We start from the raw sequence: 15505 nt of genomic DNA, 5'->3' as shown, positions 1-15505 counted from the left end.
AATCCTGGAACATGTATCAGAGGGTGGTCATCAATTGCTAAGGAGGTAAAAATTTGCTCTCCCCACTGTCTCACCCTTACGAATCTTGCGAACATTTTGTGAGCTATCTCCTTCGAAGAAACTTCTTCAGTATTTTATTGTATTCTTAGAGAATATAAAGTCCTCTCTATTAAGTGTACTTGCAAAATCATTATACTACTCTCTCTTGGGGACAGTCAATTTGACAAAGAAATTCTGCGCACTTTTCACGAATGCTCAGACTTCCTGTCATAATTTATTTTTTCTTTGGAAAACTAGTCAATCTTGAAAACTTCTTTGATTTTTCTTCTCTATCAGCAGAATATTCTATAATTCGAGCAATAAATTTAGCTCGTCTCTCATTTTAAAAAAATAGTAGTGGAAATTTTGTAACATCGCGGAGGCGATATGTGGTTTTGCACTTTGGGCCATCGATTTATGACAACCCTAGGTTCATAGTAAAAGAGAATGAACACAACACAATAACAATTCAATTACTATATTTTCCTACAGTATGAAAAGCCACGATAAATTAATAATTTATGTTACAAGATAGGTAACAGAAAATGCTTTGTTTCCTGCCATAGGCTTAAGATAAAATAGTTCAATGATAACAAGATTTCTAGATGAAGTGAGAGGCGGTAAAATATCGATATGAGCATTAAAAAAAATTAAATGAATGAACAATAATTAATGGACTACACAACTGGACTGCGCTTAGCAGAAAGGAACCAAGCCACATCAGCTATTGCCAAATTTAACCGGGTCATTTCATTTTTTGCATGAAACGATTGTGCGGATTCATTTGAAAATTTTACGGAGTTTGCTTCCTAATATGCAGAAAATTCACTGAAATTTGCACAAAAATCTGTACAACCATTTACATTTAAAAAAATTATATTGCCCAATTAAATGTGGCAATTGGTGATGTGGTCCAACTAACACCACGAAATGCAGCGTTGGCCAAATTTAGATTTTATTTGATAAGATGTTCCTCAGAATCTCTTGAGCACAATAAGCTTTGAAAATCAAACTTACTGTGTGCCTTACAAGAAATGTGAATTTTTCAGCACTCTTAGACGCATTAGCCAGTAAAAATGTTGCAACATTAGTGATCAAAGGTAGCTTTTGTTCCTTCTCTGGTCAAGAGGATAACAGAGCTAAAAAGAATCAAATTCCTCCTAATGATAACTGAGTACAGAGCAGCATCCGCCCACGCATATCAACAGCCCCACACCTCCATAAGAAAATGCAGGTAAGAAATCCAGAGAATTCATGGATCAACTCCACTTTTCACCTTATTGGCAGAAATAATGTTTGATTATAAAAGCTTGTCAAAAAGCTCGAGAGGGTAGTGAGGAACATCATATTGAACAATATGTATCAAAATTTGGCTGAAGCTGGATTGCTTGATATTACGTGCGTAGTCCTTTTAGATCAAGTTGGCTTTCGACATGTTCTTGAGATGCTTTCCCGTAGCGTTAAACACTTCATGAGAGATGATATTGACGTTCAAAATATACCCATTTGCAGTAATTTACAAGATTACATTGAGATTCATGGTGCTTACACATGCATTCAACAAAAAATAAATGAATAAAAAAACAGAGAAAAAAATAATGGAATAGCGATTACAATGATGATTTTAAATTATTTTAGCAACATACAAACTGAGGGCATTAAATGTGCGACAATTTTTCAACACACATCTATTCTGGTAATAATTGAGACAGCCTGCCATAGTCTGGAGTGCTATAGCCAATCTCTATTCATAACTTAAAGTAACAAATCATGTTAAATACTGCAACTTGATATCATTATACATTAATAGAAGAGAGATGTTGAATTCTAGCTTCAGCTGAGCAAGAAAGCACAAAATAGAAATGTTGAATGGAAGAAAACCAGATTTTTAACATTTGCAGGAAAGGTAGCAATTCGGCGATGAGACTGCAGGAGCGCGTGTCTCCATTTGCAACGTTGCAGGCTTCCTGTCATACTTTATTTTTTTTAATAGAAAAGTACTTGAAGTCATCTCTTGAAAGCTTTCCTAATTCTTCTTTTCTGTGAGAAGAATAATCAATGGAAACATCAAGAAGCAGTTTTGGTTTGTTCACCCTTGATGAAATAAAGTGAAAGCGAAGATTTTGAAACACCGCAAATGAGATACACGTCCCTGCAATTTCACTGTAGAATTGAGCTAAGTCCGAAATTCATTCAACAGCAATATTTGTACGTCTTAAGTCAAGATTATACGAAATCTTTGGCTCAATCATGGATGAATATTTTACGAAAACAAAATATATGAAATACAGGTTCTTTGGTAAAATTTCTCTTGTTGAAAAAACAGCAAATAGCAATAAGTCCTTCACAAATCAGTGTTCACTGATCAAATGTATAAACTTCATAAAATCTTGCTTCATGAGCTGAATTTTCTAAGTCTTGGTTATCAAATAGAAGATTAAACACAAAGTCACAGCCAGGTATTGATTGAATTGAGATTTCATGACTGGATACATCAACCTTCGAAGTTTAGTGAAACTTAAATTTTCCAAGATTCAGGATTCACACTCTAACATGAGTTAAGCTTGAACTTTGCTTCTTGCAGCAAGCAAGATTGACATAAAATTCTGTTGATGCCTTCAATTTCCATCACAACTACAGAATGAGTTATTACATTCTACGATTATCATGTCTTGTCGTGGGAAGATTTGCTGTAGCATTCTGAACTTCAGTGAAGAAACTGGCAGAGTTGTGAATGGTTGTTCCACCTAATACGATTCGAATATTCTGATGAGAACAGTTGATATTGTGAACAGCAAGAGCTTCCTCATAAGTAACTCCACCGATCATGAAAACGATCACATCTTTGATCCTGTGAAAAGAGGTTGACGAAAAAATACTTTAACCATTAAACATCAAAGAGAGCCTAAAAATCAATCCACTTATTAGTTGTTAGTTAACGCTTTGAAATTGATTCAATTCTGAAAATTTTTCTTGGGAAAACTGCGAATACACAAACTGCGAATTCTTTCCATATTCCTAGTTTCCGTTTTTGCTAAGCAACAAACAGAATAGCTAACCCAGTCCAGAATGCTGGGCATTGGTAATGAACAGTTCTAAAACCTTTAATTATAATGCCAATACAAAGCAGAAAATAATTCATATTGAAAATTGTTCAAAAAATTTAACTTCCTGAGGCAAAACAAACTGCAGGAAAACACAAATAAACCAATATTTTTTCTAAAAGCCCATACATCATTGTTCAATTTTCAAGGAACACAGGGAGAAATGTGAAATTTAGCATCCGCTCTTTCTCTTGAGCCCAAAATATGTATGGGTCTAAAGAATACCTGTTGAGGCTTGGCTCAAAAGATTGAAGACACGCCGAATGGCACACTTTTTTCCGTTTCTCTTGAGACTTGGATTTTAGCGCTTGGACCCATAGGAAAAATGTCAGTCCAAAGGCTGAGACACAAATTAAAAAGACTTACCGTCTTGATATTTGAGCACTGTTTTCTCCCAAGAAGGGGAAAGTTGTCTCTTTAAGCCGACCTTTGATTAAGTCATCAAGGGTTTCTCTTAGTAAAGGTACATGTTGCGTATAGACATTTTCCACTCCTTTTAAATCCTGGAAACAACGAAAAAACCTTGAAGGAAGGGGAAAACAAAACAATCTTACAGAAAATTAAATGGATGTACTGTCTAGAGAATGTGAGATGAGAAGCAAGAGAAATCTTCAAAACTTTTCCATTGTTTAGGAAAGACACTGAATGTATACATTCTTTTGAAACCTTTATTGTCCCAGATCTATCAAGGTAGGAAAGTAGCATAACATGAATCAAAAGGAATTTTACAATTAAATCTTCAACATGGGCTGCTGCCCATCTAACAAGGATGTACATATCAAATTTACTGCGGTATTACCTAATATGCCACTGACAGCAATTCTAGCAACATTGCTGTGACTCCACTATGAACTATAGCACTTTCTTTAAACATCGTCGAGTAATATACATATATGTTCCACACCATCAGAGGAGCTTTATAAAAATGTACTACATTCAGATAGTAAAATTTAATAATGGTTAATGGCAAATTAAGTTGTATCACAAAATTTGCTAATTTCTATTGGCAGTTTTCCAAAAAGTCTAGATACTTATGGTTGGGTTAGCAGTGGCGTGGCATGCTTTGCAATATATCCATTGATTTGCCATTTAAACCTATGGAAAAGGATTGATAAACAGGGTGTTCACAACGAAGACCTTAATAATCGATCCTTTACCATGGCTTCAAATGGGGAAAAATCGATAATTGGTCAGTGACGCCTTGCCACTGTTTGCTAGTAATTATACAGGTATATTATTCATTGGTGTTGCGAATTGATTGAGAATCCAAATTTGTGAAAAAAAGACAGATTTTTAGGGCTTGAAAAAATTCATCGGGCAAATTTTTTGCAGCCACTAGCCAGAGATTAAGTTGACAAAGGGACACATTGGGATGAACCAATCTGTTATTGACACGATAGGAGAGATGCTACTACAGCCAGCATCTCCGTATCAGAATAAGACAATGAAATTTAATGGGTGCCCCAAAAAGCGCTTTTTTACTCTGTCTAATCTGTTTGCTTGGGCTGTAAAGCTGAGGTACATACCTTAAAAAAGCGTTTGGTAATCTTTACAACGGCCTCTTGGGTATCAAACGTTTCATTCAGTCTTGAGTTTTTACTTCTGAATTTTAAAATACGAGGAATCATCTATCAACAGAGAATAAATAAATTTCAGCCTTCTCAATAGAAAATATGCACAAAAAACGGACAACACTAAAATATTGGAAAAGTGGATCCGAGATATGATGCCATTCAATAATCGAATTAGCTTTCAGTCCGATTTTTTTTACCAGTCCCTCTTATTAGGCACCTCTAGACCACAATGCTCAAAAATTAAGTCAGGGTGTGCAACCCCCTCCCTCAGTTAAAGAAAATAAAAAAAAATATACACTCTTTTTTACCAATCGATTTTCAAACTATAGCATTTTTTTTACACTTCCTGTTTCTCTGAAGGGTACCTGCCAAAGATTTTCATTCTTTCTGGAAGTGTCTGACAACCTTTGTACGGCGTTTAACAACATGGAGTGAGAGTTTATAAGAAAGGCCAATTACAACTGAAAACATCAGCAAATCATAGAATACATAAAGTCAAAATTAACGTAATTTAAGAAAAAACAATGGAAAAAGTCATCCACCACTTGGTTTTTCCACTTTATGTAAAAAATCATTACTTGTTTAATTGTATTTTTGAATCTAAAAAAAAAGTTGCATACTACTGATAGATTACTGTCAAGAACAAATGCTCATTGGCTAATCCTCAGAGATAACTGCTTCTGTAATTATGTACTACTTTACCTTGATAAATGAGTCAGGTACGCTATTCTTTTTAAGAATATTGAGGAGACCGTCTATATCATTGTTGCTATGCCGTTCGTACCGCAGTGCGTATAACATGACTAGTTTTGTGGCATCCTTGTGCCTAACGTTTCCACTGTTTAAAAGCGTTCGTAAATTCTGTAGAAATAAAAATTGTATTTGAGACAATGTGGAGTACTATTTAATGAAGGGAACCAATAGTGACATTCTTTTTTAGAAAAAAAAAAAGAAAAAAATTAATGGTAGTTTTGGACCCGCTACGAAACATATTGTTTCATGGCAAAAATTTTAAAAGCACAAAAACATTTAGTTGCCAAACTTTGTCGAGAGAATTATTCTTTACTATGGGTTCTCTTTAAACCTATTTATGATTGTGCAGACTTCAATCTCATAAGCTTCCTTGTTGATAGATGCTGTCCAATTAATCACTTAGAAATTCAAGGTCCGTTTGATGAGCCTACGCAAAAACACATACAAACTAATGTAAGAAATGTAGGTACACAGTTCGCTTCCTCCTCTTCAGAGGTAAAGATTCAAAGCAATGCTCCACTTAGACAAACATTTTTCTTAAAACATACTATTATAACTATTTTACTATTAATATTTTATATCTTTTAAACAACGTATTTTGATGTTGATACAAACAACTTCTGCTGTGCGAGCAGGCATTGAGACTAGAGGTTAGTTTTCATTTCATCGAAACTGCTTATTTTCTGCACCACAACATCAGTAGACTCTTCTGATGACGTTTGAGAACCCTTTCATGCCCACATATTTTGTCGCTTCTTGCCGAATTTACAAAAGAAAGCTTGTAGGATGTAGTAACTCAGGCAACTCTCAAATCGCCAATTCTGCTGTAGATGTCTCTGGCTCATGCATTTTAAGAGGATATAAACTGCGACATATCCTTTGATATAATACTAATGCTTTTATACAGCAACTGACAAGTCACCTTCATAAATGCGTCTATTTATAGCTCTCTTGTGTTTGCAGAGTTTCCTAACTTTGATGAGCAACTTAATCTGGAAAATACTTTCTGCATTTATTGTTATAGCTTCTCAATTTCAGCGTTGGTTTCAACACAAATGGTAATAAGGTAAGGCGTATTACTTTTAAGTGTTGCAACTTAAAAGCGGAAAAGAATTTTGTGGCATGTAACAGTACCTGGAGCTGCGAAGAGTGTGATTCTTGGCAAGCAAGTTGTTGTTCTAACTCCGAAACCTCCAGCAAATTATTATTTGCAACTGTGTTGGATAAATCACTGACAAGCACCAAATGTTTGCAAACTGTTCCTGACATTTTCTGTGACCAAAAACAAATGAAAAGATAATTGATAGAGGATTCTACAGGCAATGATCAGGCAGAAAATCAAAAACCCTGTAATAGAACTCTTACAAGGACAAAATTAAGCCCTGATTGGAGTGAGCTAGTTGCGCTGATCAAAGAATCCTGTTTTGATAGTTTATGCTCATAGATTAGCAAAAATATACAGGGTGTCCAAACACCTAGTTTCTAAATCTAACATTAACAGAAATATCGCCCTTTGAAAAACATAGGTGTATGACATTATCCAAGGCGGTGCAACATACTACGATTCCTTTTAATTTGGATTCATCAATTGATGATACACACATTTGCACTGGTTGCTGCACTTTAAAATGGATGAAACCAAGGACAAAGAAACCATACTGTGGTGGATGATGCAGTAACGTTGGACGTTGAAACTTGTTTTTTGGACAGATCTTACTATTTTTAGCTGATCTATAATTTGAAATAATCAAAAGACAATTGACTTGTGCAACTGACCCATTATGATAGAAAATCTACTACTCCCAAGATTTTGAAAACTAAAAACCTCTAAAGGTTGCCGTCAATGAAGAGCAAAAGAAATGAGCACGGTACTTTCTGTGTGTGAATTCGATCAATTTTTTTATTCTGTAATTAAACCATACTGTAGCGCCACTGTTTAGTGCTCAGATGCACACTTGAAATTCGACGAATACGAGCACAGTTCCAGCCTTTACACACATAATTTTAAGTGTTCTCTTTTTAAGTCGAAAGAGTGTTTTAGAAAATAAAAACAGGAATTGACTAAAAATGATCAAATCCTGGTAAGATATTTTAACCACAAATAGATGCACTGAGATTACCTTAAACTGGGGGTAATTTTCTACAAAATTTTTCATGTCTGCTAGACTTTCAACCTTTTGCTGACTTTTAGCTTTCCTTTGAAACTCTTCCATCAACTGTTTCATGGTTTGTCCTATCTCACCGTAGTTCAAATATAAATTCTGCAAAGAAATAGAAACAGGTGTTAGGTATGTACATTAAATTAAAAAGATGTATAGTACTTTGGAAACTAGTCTGCGGATAGAGTGTTTTCAGTAAGTGTGTCATTGCGATCTCATAAGAGATGGATGGGAATTTTTGGAGAATTGATAGACTTGACAAATTTTATGCCAGATTATTTTAGATTTAAATTCACATGTGCACCCCTAAGCTTATTTTAGGAGGCAAAATTGAGTCCGTTTAAAACTGCTCTGTTTTTAAACATTTTTGGAAACAGCTAAAAAATATTTTCAAAATCGTACGCTTCAAGAAGTGTTCATCTCATTTTAGATTAAGCTTTTCTTAAAAAGAAAAGAAAAACCAGAATTTTTGACCTAAAAAATTTTAAAGGTTTGTCCAAAGTTATTTTCAGATTGAGGGAACCAAGGCACACCAGTCATCAAAGTTTCTTTTAAAATGCAGGTCACCTTCTGGAGTTTAGCTGTAAGCTTAGAAAATGTAACTAGGTAAAAAAGAGAGAGAGGGTCTGATTGTGGGTTTTCATGAACCCATTCCTGGCTTAAAATGTAGGTGAAAGCTTGCTGAAGAAAAACTTGACCTTAATGGTGGCTCAATAATTACGTTTAAGTTCAATTGAAAGGAAAAATCCAATAAATTTTGCAGAGCAACTTACTTTTGCATAAAATTCATCATGCTCTGGTGAGAGGACGATTTCCCGTAAATCTTTGGAAATATCTTTGACGTGACTTAAATCTACTCGATTATTCGTAATTGTAAGGAGCTCATGAACCATAGCTTGATACGTCCACTGATTCAATAAAGGGGTGATGGGGTCATCTCTTCGGTCGACGATTAACAGTACAGGTGTTATGTCATCTTGTTTGAAATTGAATAGAGACTCTTCGGTCACTATCACATCTCGCACCTGAATTCAGAACACACAAAAAAACCAATTGATACTGTTTTTTTTTCTTTTTTTCTGGAAATAGGTCAAAAAATGTCCAAATAAAATTTCCAAAAGTCAGATGTCCAAACCCTGATGCCAAAAATTGAAAGCCCAATACAGGTGGCAAGGTCAAGTTCAATTCAAAATTCCCTGACTTTTCCAGACTTTCCTGAATTTACAATAAAATTCCCTGACATTTTGTAGGCAAGAGACCGCGACTTTTCTGAATACGATTATTTCTGACTTTATAAAGTCATCGACGCGCCGTAGCACTCAGAATGATGTGGGTAAATTCGGTGCTGATAATAGAATGAATTATAGCCTGGAATGCACTTCTTTAACACTATTTGATAAAAAGAGACTAACATTTCACAAATCAAGAAAATTCAGAAAAAAAAAATTACACACATATTAAAATTTTAAATTTTCATTAAACTTCTTAATATGTATGAAGGGAAGGAGTGGCTTACGATGAATCAGTCTCTGTATTAAATCCATGAATCGGTCAGCTGCAAAAGCTATGAGATGGTGCGTAATAGCTACAAAATTTGTCCTAAGATAATAACACTAGCCAATCAGGGAGTACTTTGTAGAAGAAGTGAACATGGTATGAGGGAGCAAAAGCAGAAAGCAAGAAAACAAGATTTTGAACACAGAAAAAAGTTCATAATTTATTAAATTAAAAGGAACAAATAACCCATATTAGGTCTGGGAGATCAAGAAACTAGCATTAAATTGAAAACAATTATGCACTTAAGCATTTAGAAGAGACATTTAGAAACACGATCAATGAAATCATAAAAGTAGTAATGATCTGAGTATGCGTGACCCGACTTACCTCCTTGGAATAAATAAACCAAACATAGCGAAAACTGATAATTTAGTATTCTGCGCATAAAAGTGTCAGAGATCCTGAGATCCAAAAAAAAAAAGTAATGCTATTTTTGATACAGGCAAAACAATAATGAGTACCGCTTAAATACTTTGCCTCATGAGAAAAATAATTGAAGAAATATATGTATTTTCACTACAAAAATATTTGGAAAAATGGTTACAATTTCAAGTTTGAATATGCAGACGTCTGGCAACTGAATTTATTATCTCAAGTACACTAAGTACAACATTGACAAAAAAAAGAAATTTCACGAGGTTCGCTTTCTAAACAAATACTGTAATCGATTCAATTTAAAACAAGAGGTGTATCATTTACACAGGCATCGTTGTGATTCCATCCTGAGTTAGAGTAAAACTACGAACCATGCAGAGGGCAGGAATGACTTGCCACCTCATTAGGTCCGGCCGGTGATATCAACTGAGCATCATTTCATTCCGGCGATGAGAAAAAGAAAAGAACTGAAGTATTCGAAATTACCTGCGCATCCTGGTTTGTCTCACCAATCCCGAAAATACGGCAGTTCGTTCAGCCCCAGCACCACTTCATTTACGATGTTCGTTTAGGAGGATTTCACAGCCCAGCCATGCAGTGCACCAACGCTGACATGTTTTCACCAAAACACGCGCAGAATCGAAAACTATGATAGTTACACACCACGATCTGCGCGGACCTGACTTCGCGGTTATTATAAACTAGTTTTTATTGGTACACGGTTGTCAACGATATCCGATACGCGCGTGTTTCTGTTAGTTCCCCCCAAAGACATAAAGACGGAGCACTAAAAGCAAAAAATGAAGCTTCTAGAGCTTCTTTTCAATCACCTCTACTATTGGCTAGAGGATTGGCGGCGAAATCGGGACAAGTTTGAATTCAAATGTAGGGCGGGAACTAATAAATAAAATTGCGGAAACAAAGTATTTTAGGTTGATTTTTGCCCAAATTCAGGTACACACTCATATTTTTTTAACTTTAGGTTAGTTTCAGTCCGTCGTCGACCGATTAATTTCATTTGGGAGTAACGTTGATCTAGAACTGTAACGGCCTGTTTGAACCTGCAGAACCACCATGAGCAGAAGAAAAAGTAACTTTATCTGAGATTACTGCCTGTTACCGAGCAAAAGTAGGTGTATTATATTAGGACGCAGACCGAACTTTCTTAGTATATTCGTTTTAGGAATTTAAAATACGTTTCAAAGAAGAAATGTGCAAAAATCAAGAGGACAAGTTCAAATCAAATTTCCGTTTGCCGCCATGGATTCCCGCGCTCATTTACACACTCACACAAGCGCGCAGCGCCGAACCTAGCTTCACTTTTTCCCCGTGCTTTTAGATACGAGCGCTCCGTCTTTATGTCTTTGGTTCCCCCTACCGAAAGCCGCCGGGCGCAACGAAATAACCGACAGGATCATTCTTTTAGTGTGCATAGGTTGGTAAGTCACAACAATGACGGAGGAGTGGGGGACCGACGAAAAGGAACGACACCCAACGGAGTCGGACGGAAATGACCGATCGTGGAACACTGTTGCCATGTGGAGGAGGGACGGAACTCTGTTTGCTACGTAATGTACACGTTAGTTCATAAGATGCGCTGATGCACTACGAAAATTCCCTGACCGCGGCAATAATTCCCTGACATTTCCCTGACTTTTCCCGGTCACTCAAAATTCCCTGACAATTCCCGGTTTTCCCGGTTTTCCCTGACGCTTGCCACCCTGCCAAATATCAGTAATGTCCACCAGATAAATAAGTCCAAAAGTAGGCGAATGTCCAAATTAATGGAAAGAGTAAATATATACTGACTGATTTCAGACATCTTCGTCAGAATCAGTGTCAGCAGCACAAGTCGATCGCTCTCAGCAACGTCAATGTACAGGGTTATCCAAAAGTCACCTACCACCCCTGTATCTTTTTTCCTAATTGAGATAGAAGTTTGAAACTTTGGCAATGTTCCTCGGTCATAAGTAGCAACTTTTTGGTCCAAAAAATCCAATGACAACTCAACCTATGCCTAATCTCACATTTGGACATTTGCCTACTTTTGGACTTATTTGTCTGCTGGACATTACTAATATTTGGCCTTTTTAAATTTTTGGGCATTCAGGGTTTGGACATTTTGACTTTTGGACATTTTGACCTATCACCTTTTTTCCTATCTGAAATATGCTAGAAGCATCCTGTAGTTGCACAAATTGCAAACTAGGACCATGATTTGATGTGATCATAAGTTGCATACCTCAGACTGGTCCTCCTTTCAAAATAATTTAGTAACGAACCGCCTATGCAACAAATTGGATACTTTTATCTCGATTAATTTTATTACTAGTATATTGATTGATTTTCAGTTTTCATATTTACGGTTATCTGAAGCTATGGAATGGAATTCAAATTTTAGGACTATTTTTCATAGGTTTTGACTTGGCATTCGACTAAAAATTAAATATGCACATGAATAGGAATATAGATCTGCCAACAGGTATTACTTCATAAAAATGATACAGCAGGCACAAACCTTCTCGGCAAGTCTTTTGCACATTTCAGAGGAGCTTTGATATCTGATGTTTGGACATTTCTTTAATGACAAGAGCACAGCTGTAACCCCTTGCGTACTACGAAGCAGTTCTACTGGGTCCCAGGCTAAATCTAGAAAAACAAGGAGAATCCCATTAGCCACAAATTCAAGGTGGAGATGCAAGATATTAAAGTTCTGCCATTATAAAATTCCCTTTTTAAAAAGTAAAAATTCAACGTTCCTTGGTTCTATTTGAAAAATACTTGAGCCTGATGCACAAATCACTGAAGACTTCACTTTCTCTCAATTCACGGAGGTGAATAATCAACTTGACAGTCAACGTGTATTTTCCTGAAACTTTGTACATTAACACTTGCAGGTGCTAAATAGCTAACATAACCTACGCCACCTATTACTTAATAAAAAATTTCAAAAATTCAGACTGACAATCGCAACACTGAATAAGTGGATACTCTATTATGAATAATCTGGAACAAGCTATAAATGATATTCGGTTGTGCGAGGACCCATGCTTTTTATAGGTTGTGTTAGTTAGTATCTCCAACAGTAAGATAATCTCACCTTGATAAGATACTGGAATGTTCAAGGAGAATAAGTGAGGGGCAATTGCCAAATAATCAGCATAAAATTCTTCTACCTCACGGACAGATTCATACTCGTCACATTCGGCTATGGTTTTTATATCTGCTTTTCTTACAATATTACTCCAATCTGAAAAAATAGTCATAAAAGGTTGAGGAACAAATATTTAAAGCAAAAATACTTGCTTATAATACTAATACTTGCTAATACTTGCTTGAATGCTTATGAATGCTATTCTTTTCTATTTATATATATTTCCGCTGACGCCAATTACATTAACAAACAAAAAATTGGAGGAAAACATGTTTATCAAGATGACATCAAACTGGTCAAAGACGATGCATTCCTAATCAGTGGAAGCATTCATACCTAATTATAATGACCAGTATGACGATCATCATTTTTAAAGGGCCTGGATAAATTAACTCAACAGAACTCATTACTTCTCCAGAACTCCTCTCAATAATTGGTTCTTTTCACGTTTGAGGCCTTGTGCAGACAAATAATACATCAGTGAAGTAGACTGCATGAGAGCTTTTTTAACAGATCAAAAAGAACTGAAACTAATTCAAATGATTGCAGTCCCTTATCAATTAAGAATTGAAAATGAAAAATTGAGCAGTAAATGAGCACAACTTGAACATGTCACTGTAAAGCTAACAAAATGTCACCTTTTTGAGTAATTTGAAAAAAACAAAAACCAAATTTTATAGCAGTCGAAACCATGAGCATTAATCTCTAAATCTCTTTTTCAAGATTTCGGAAAATTAAATTATTTCCTAATTATAATTTGTTCCAAATGCAGGATTGATATTGGTATTTCTCAAAAAGCATTTTGGTATTAGAAAAGCGTTGTCTTCATGAATTTAGGGTTTCACGGCAGTAAGTATGAGGGCATCATCACTTAGTGGGAAAGGTTGGGACACCATAGAGATGACTACGCAATGCTCAACTAATTTGATTCAGTTTTGCTTAGCCCCAATGTAAGGGATGCTAATGAGAGAAGTAAGTAAAAGATTTAATTCAGAGATAACGAATTCTGTAAAAACTTACAAACATAATAAACTCCGAATCTTGGATTCCTGAGTTCTTTGCTGAGGAGAGAGATGTTTTCTTTCGTTGGCCGCAGGAATGCAATGCATTTTAGATACTTCATTGGTTCTCGGGCACTGATCATATCCAGACGTTCAAAGAGATAGACTTCACGTTGGAGCATCTCCGATTGACTGTACACCATGGTTGTGATACTCGTCTAGAAAAATAAGAAAAGTACTTAATGATAGACAAGCCGTCTTTGAATGGACAGGGTTTGACAGTTACGCACCAAATGGTATTTTGAACAAAAATGAGTTAGAAATAATTTTGAACTCAGCTCATCAAAAGTTATCCTGTCAAAAATTTGAAGTAGAAAAAAAAATATTTTGAAAACGACATTTGTCATTATTTAAACTGTGCCCTTCATGTTGACTCTACGATAGGAATAAAACTTCAAATCTCTTTCTTTGGGTTCAAACTTGATGGAACTTGGAGCATTCCTGTTAAAGTCAATCACGGTAGAGTTTTTTTTTCATCTGAACTATAAAGGATTGTTCACTGGCACAGTGAAAGACTGTCCACTGGCGTGGTCCAGCCTGTTCCTAGCATTTCAGTGGAACACTGGAGTCCTTCTTTCGACATGAGTTGCAAGCAGCTGTGTGCAATCTTAGCCTGTATCAAAACGCGGAGACCCCGATCCATGCATTCCATGGATAATGAAAAGCCTTCATTGCAACTGAAAGATACCACACCTGCCAAACGTTCTCTCCAAATTTTGGAGGCACTGCATTTTTGCCAAAACCAAAGAGGCTGACCAATGAAAAGTAGATCATAAGGACAAATGAATAGAAGAGAGTGTGCAGAGTTATTGTGCTCTAATGAAATCTTTCCTCGTAAAGAGGTACAGGATTCATTAGAGTCGTTCCGCTCAAACCAAAGGACAACTACAAGAGGAAGCTTAGGAAATAGACAGGGATGAATGCTTTGTTGGGGAGCCTTACTGTTTGTTTGTCCATCACTAAGATTTTCATTCCTGGTCCGCTTTCTTCGGTCATTTTGGTGAGGTATAGTTTCACAGCTGTTATCACATTCATCTTCAGTATCTTCCCAGGATTCCATGGACTGTTAAAAGAGGATAATATGATGGGCACGTGCAGAGAAACACAGAATATACATTTTAATTAAAAATTCAAAGAAAATCTATGATGAGGGGGAAAATCACACCGAACTAGGAAAAAGAACATATGAAATGCATAAAAAGAGTGATCGAAGTCGGAATGTTTACTCTATTTGACAACATAACCTTACTTTCGTTTCCTCACTCCTCAGCATGGTGCCGTTTTAGACAAACCAAGAATGTAAAAGAAAAATATATTCTAAGACTCAATGATGGCCTCTGCGCTGTGTTTTCTTTTCAAAAAAATTATTTAAAATCAACAAAAATATAGAAGTAAATGGAAATTCAAACTAAGAAAACGTATAAGAGTAAAAAACTGTCAGGACTCTGACCGTAGGCAACACCATCATGTTGGCACATAAAAGGCGCGATTTGAAAGTTATTTGAAAAATAGTTGGAGCGATTTTTCATTAATAAAATTCTGAATTCGCGATTTGTAATTTTTACATGCCTTGTAAGATTCGGCATTATATTTATATACATACCTCCATACGAAACGTCTTGACTATTTCGTTTCAATTTTAACCTTTCTTCCCCTGGTCAAGTTCGCGGTGTTGCATACATACATAATCATTCAAAGGAGCGAGTACCTATTAATTACAGATACATTT

At 35.8% G+C, this 15505-nt stretch overlaps 1 protein-coding gene across 1 annotated transcript; it reads right to left on the bottom strand.

Moving 5' to 3' along the window:
• Window positions 1–501: 501 nt before the first annotated feature.
• On the bottom strand, window positions 502–15026 carry Vps45 (vacuolar protein sorting 45). Its single transcript, XM_019052213.2, has 11 exons — window positions 14719–15026; window positions 13736–13934; window positions 12662–12811; window positions 12080–12210; window positions 8403–8654; window positions 7591–7731; window positions 6605–6742; window positions 5420–5578; window positions 4670–4771; window positions 3510–3646; window positions 502–2890 (listed from the first exon to the last, which is right to left on the bottom strand). Exons 1-11 carry the CDS (start codon window positions 14809–14811, stop codon window positions 2689–2691), a joined length of 1704 nt encoding a protein of 567 aa, XP_018907758.2. The 5' UTR covers window positions 14812–15026; the 3' UTR covers window positions 502–2688.
• Between the last annotated feature and the right edge of the window lie 479 nt (window positions 15027–15505).

The sequence above is a fragment of the Bemisia tabaci genome, chromosome 5, assembly GCF_918797505.1.
Source record: "Bemisia tabaci chromosome 5, PGI_BMITA_v3".
NCBI lineage: Eukaryota > Metazoa > Arthropoda > Insecta > Hemiptera > Aleyrodidae > Bemisia > Bemisia tabaci.
Note: the sequence above shows the minus strand (reverse complement) of the source record. Positions and strands in the feature narration are given on the sequence as shown.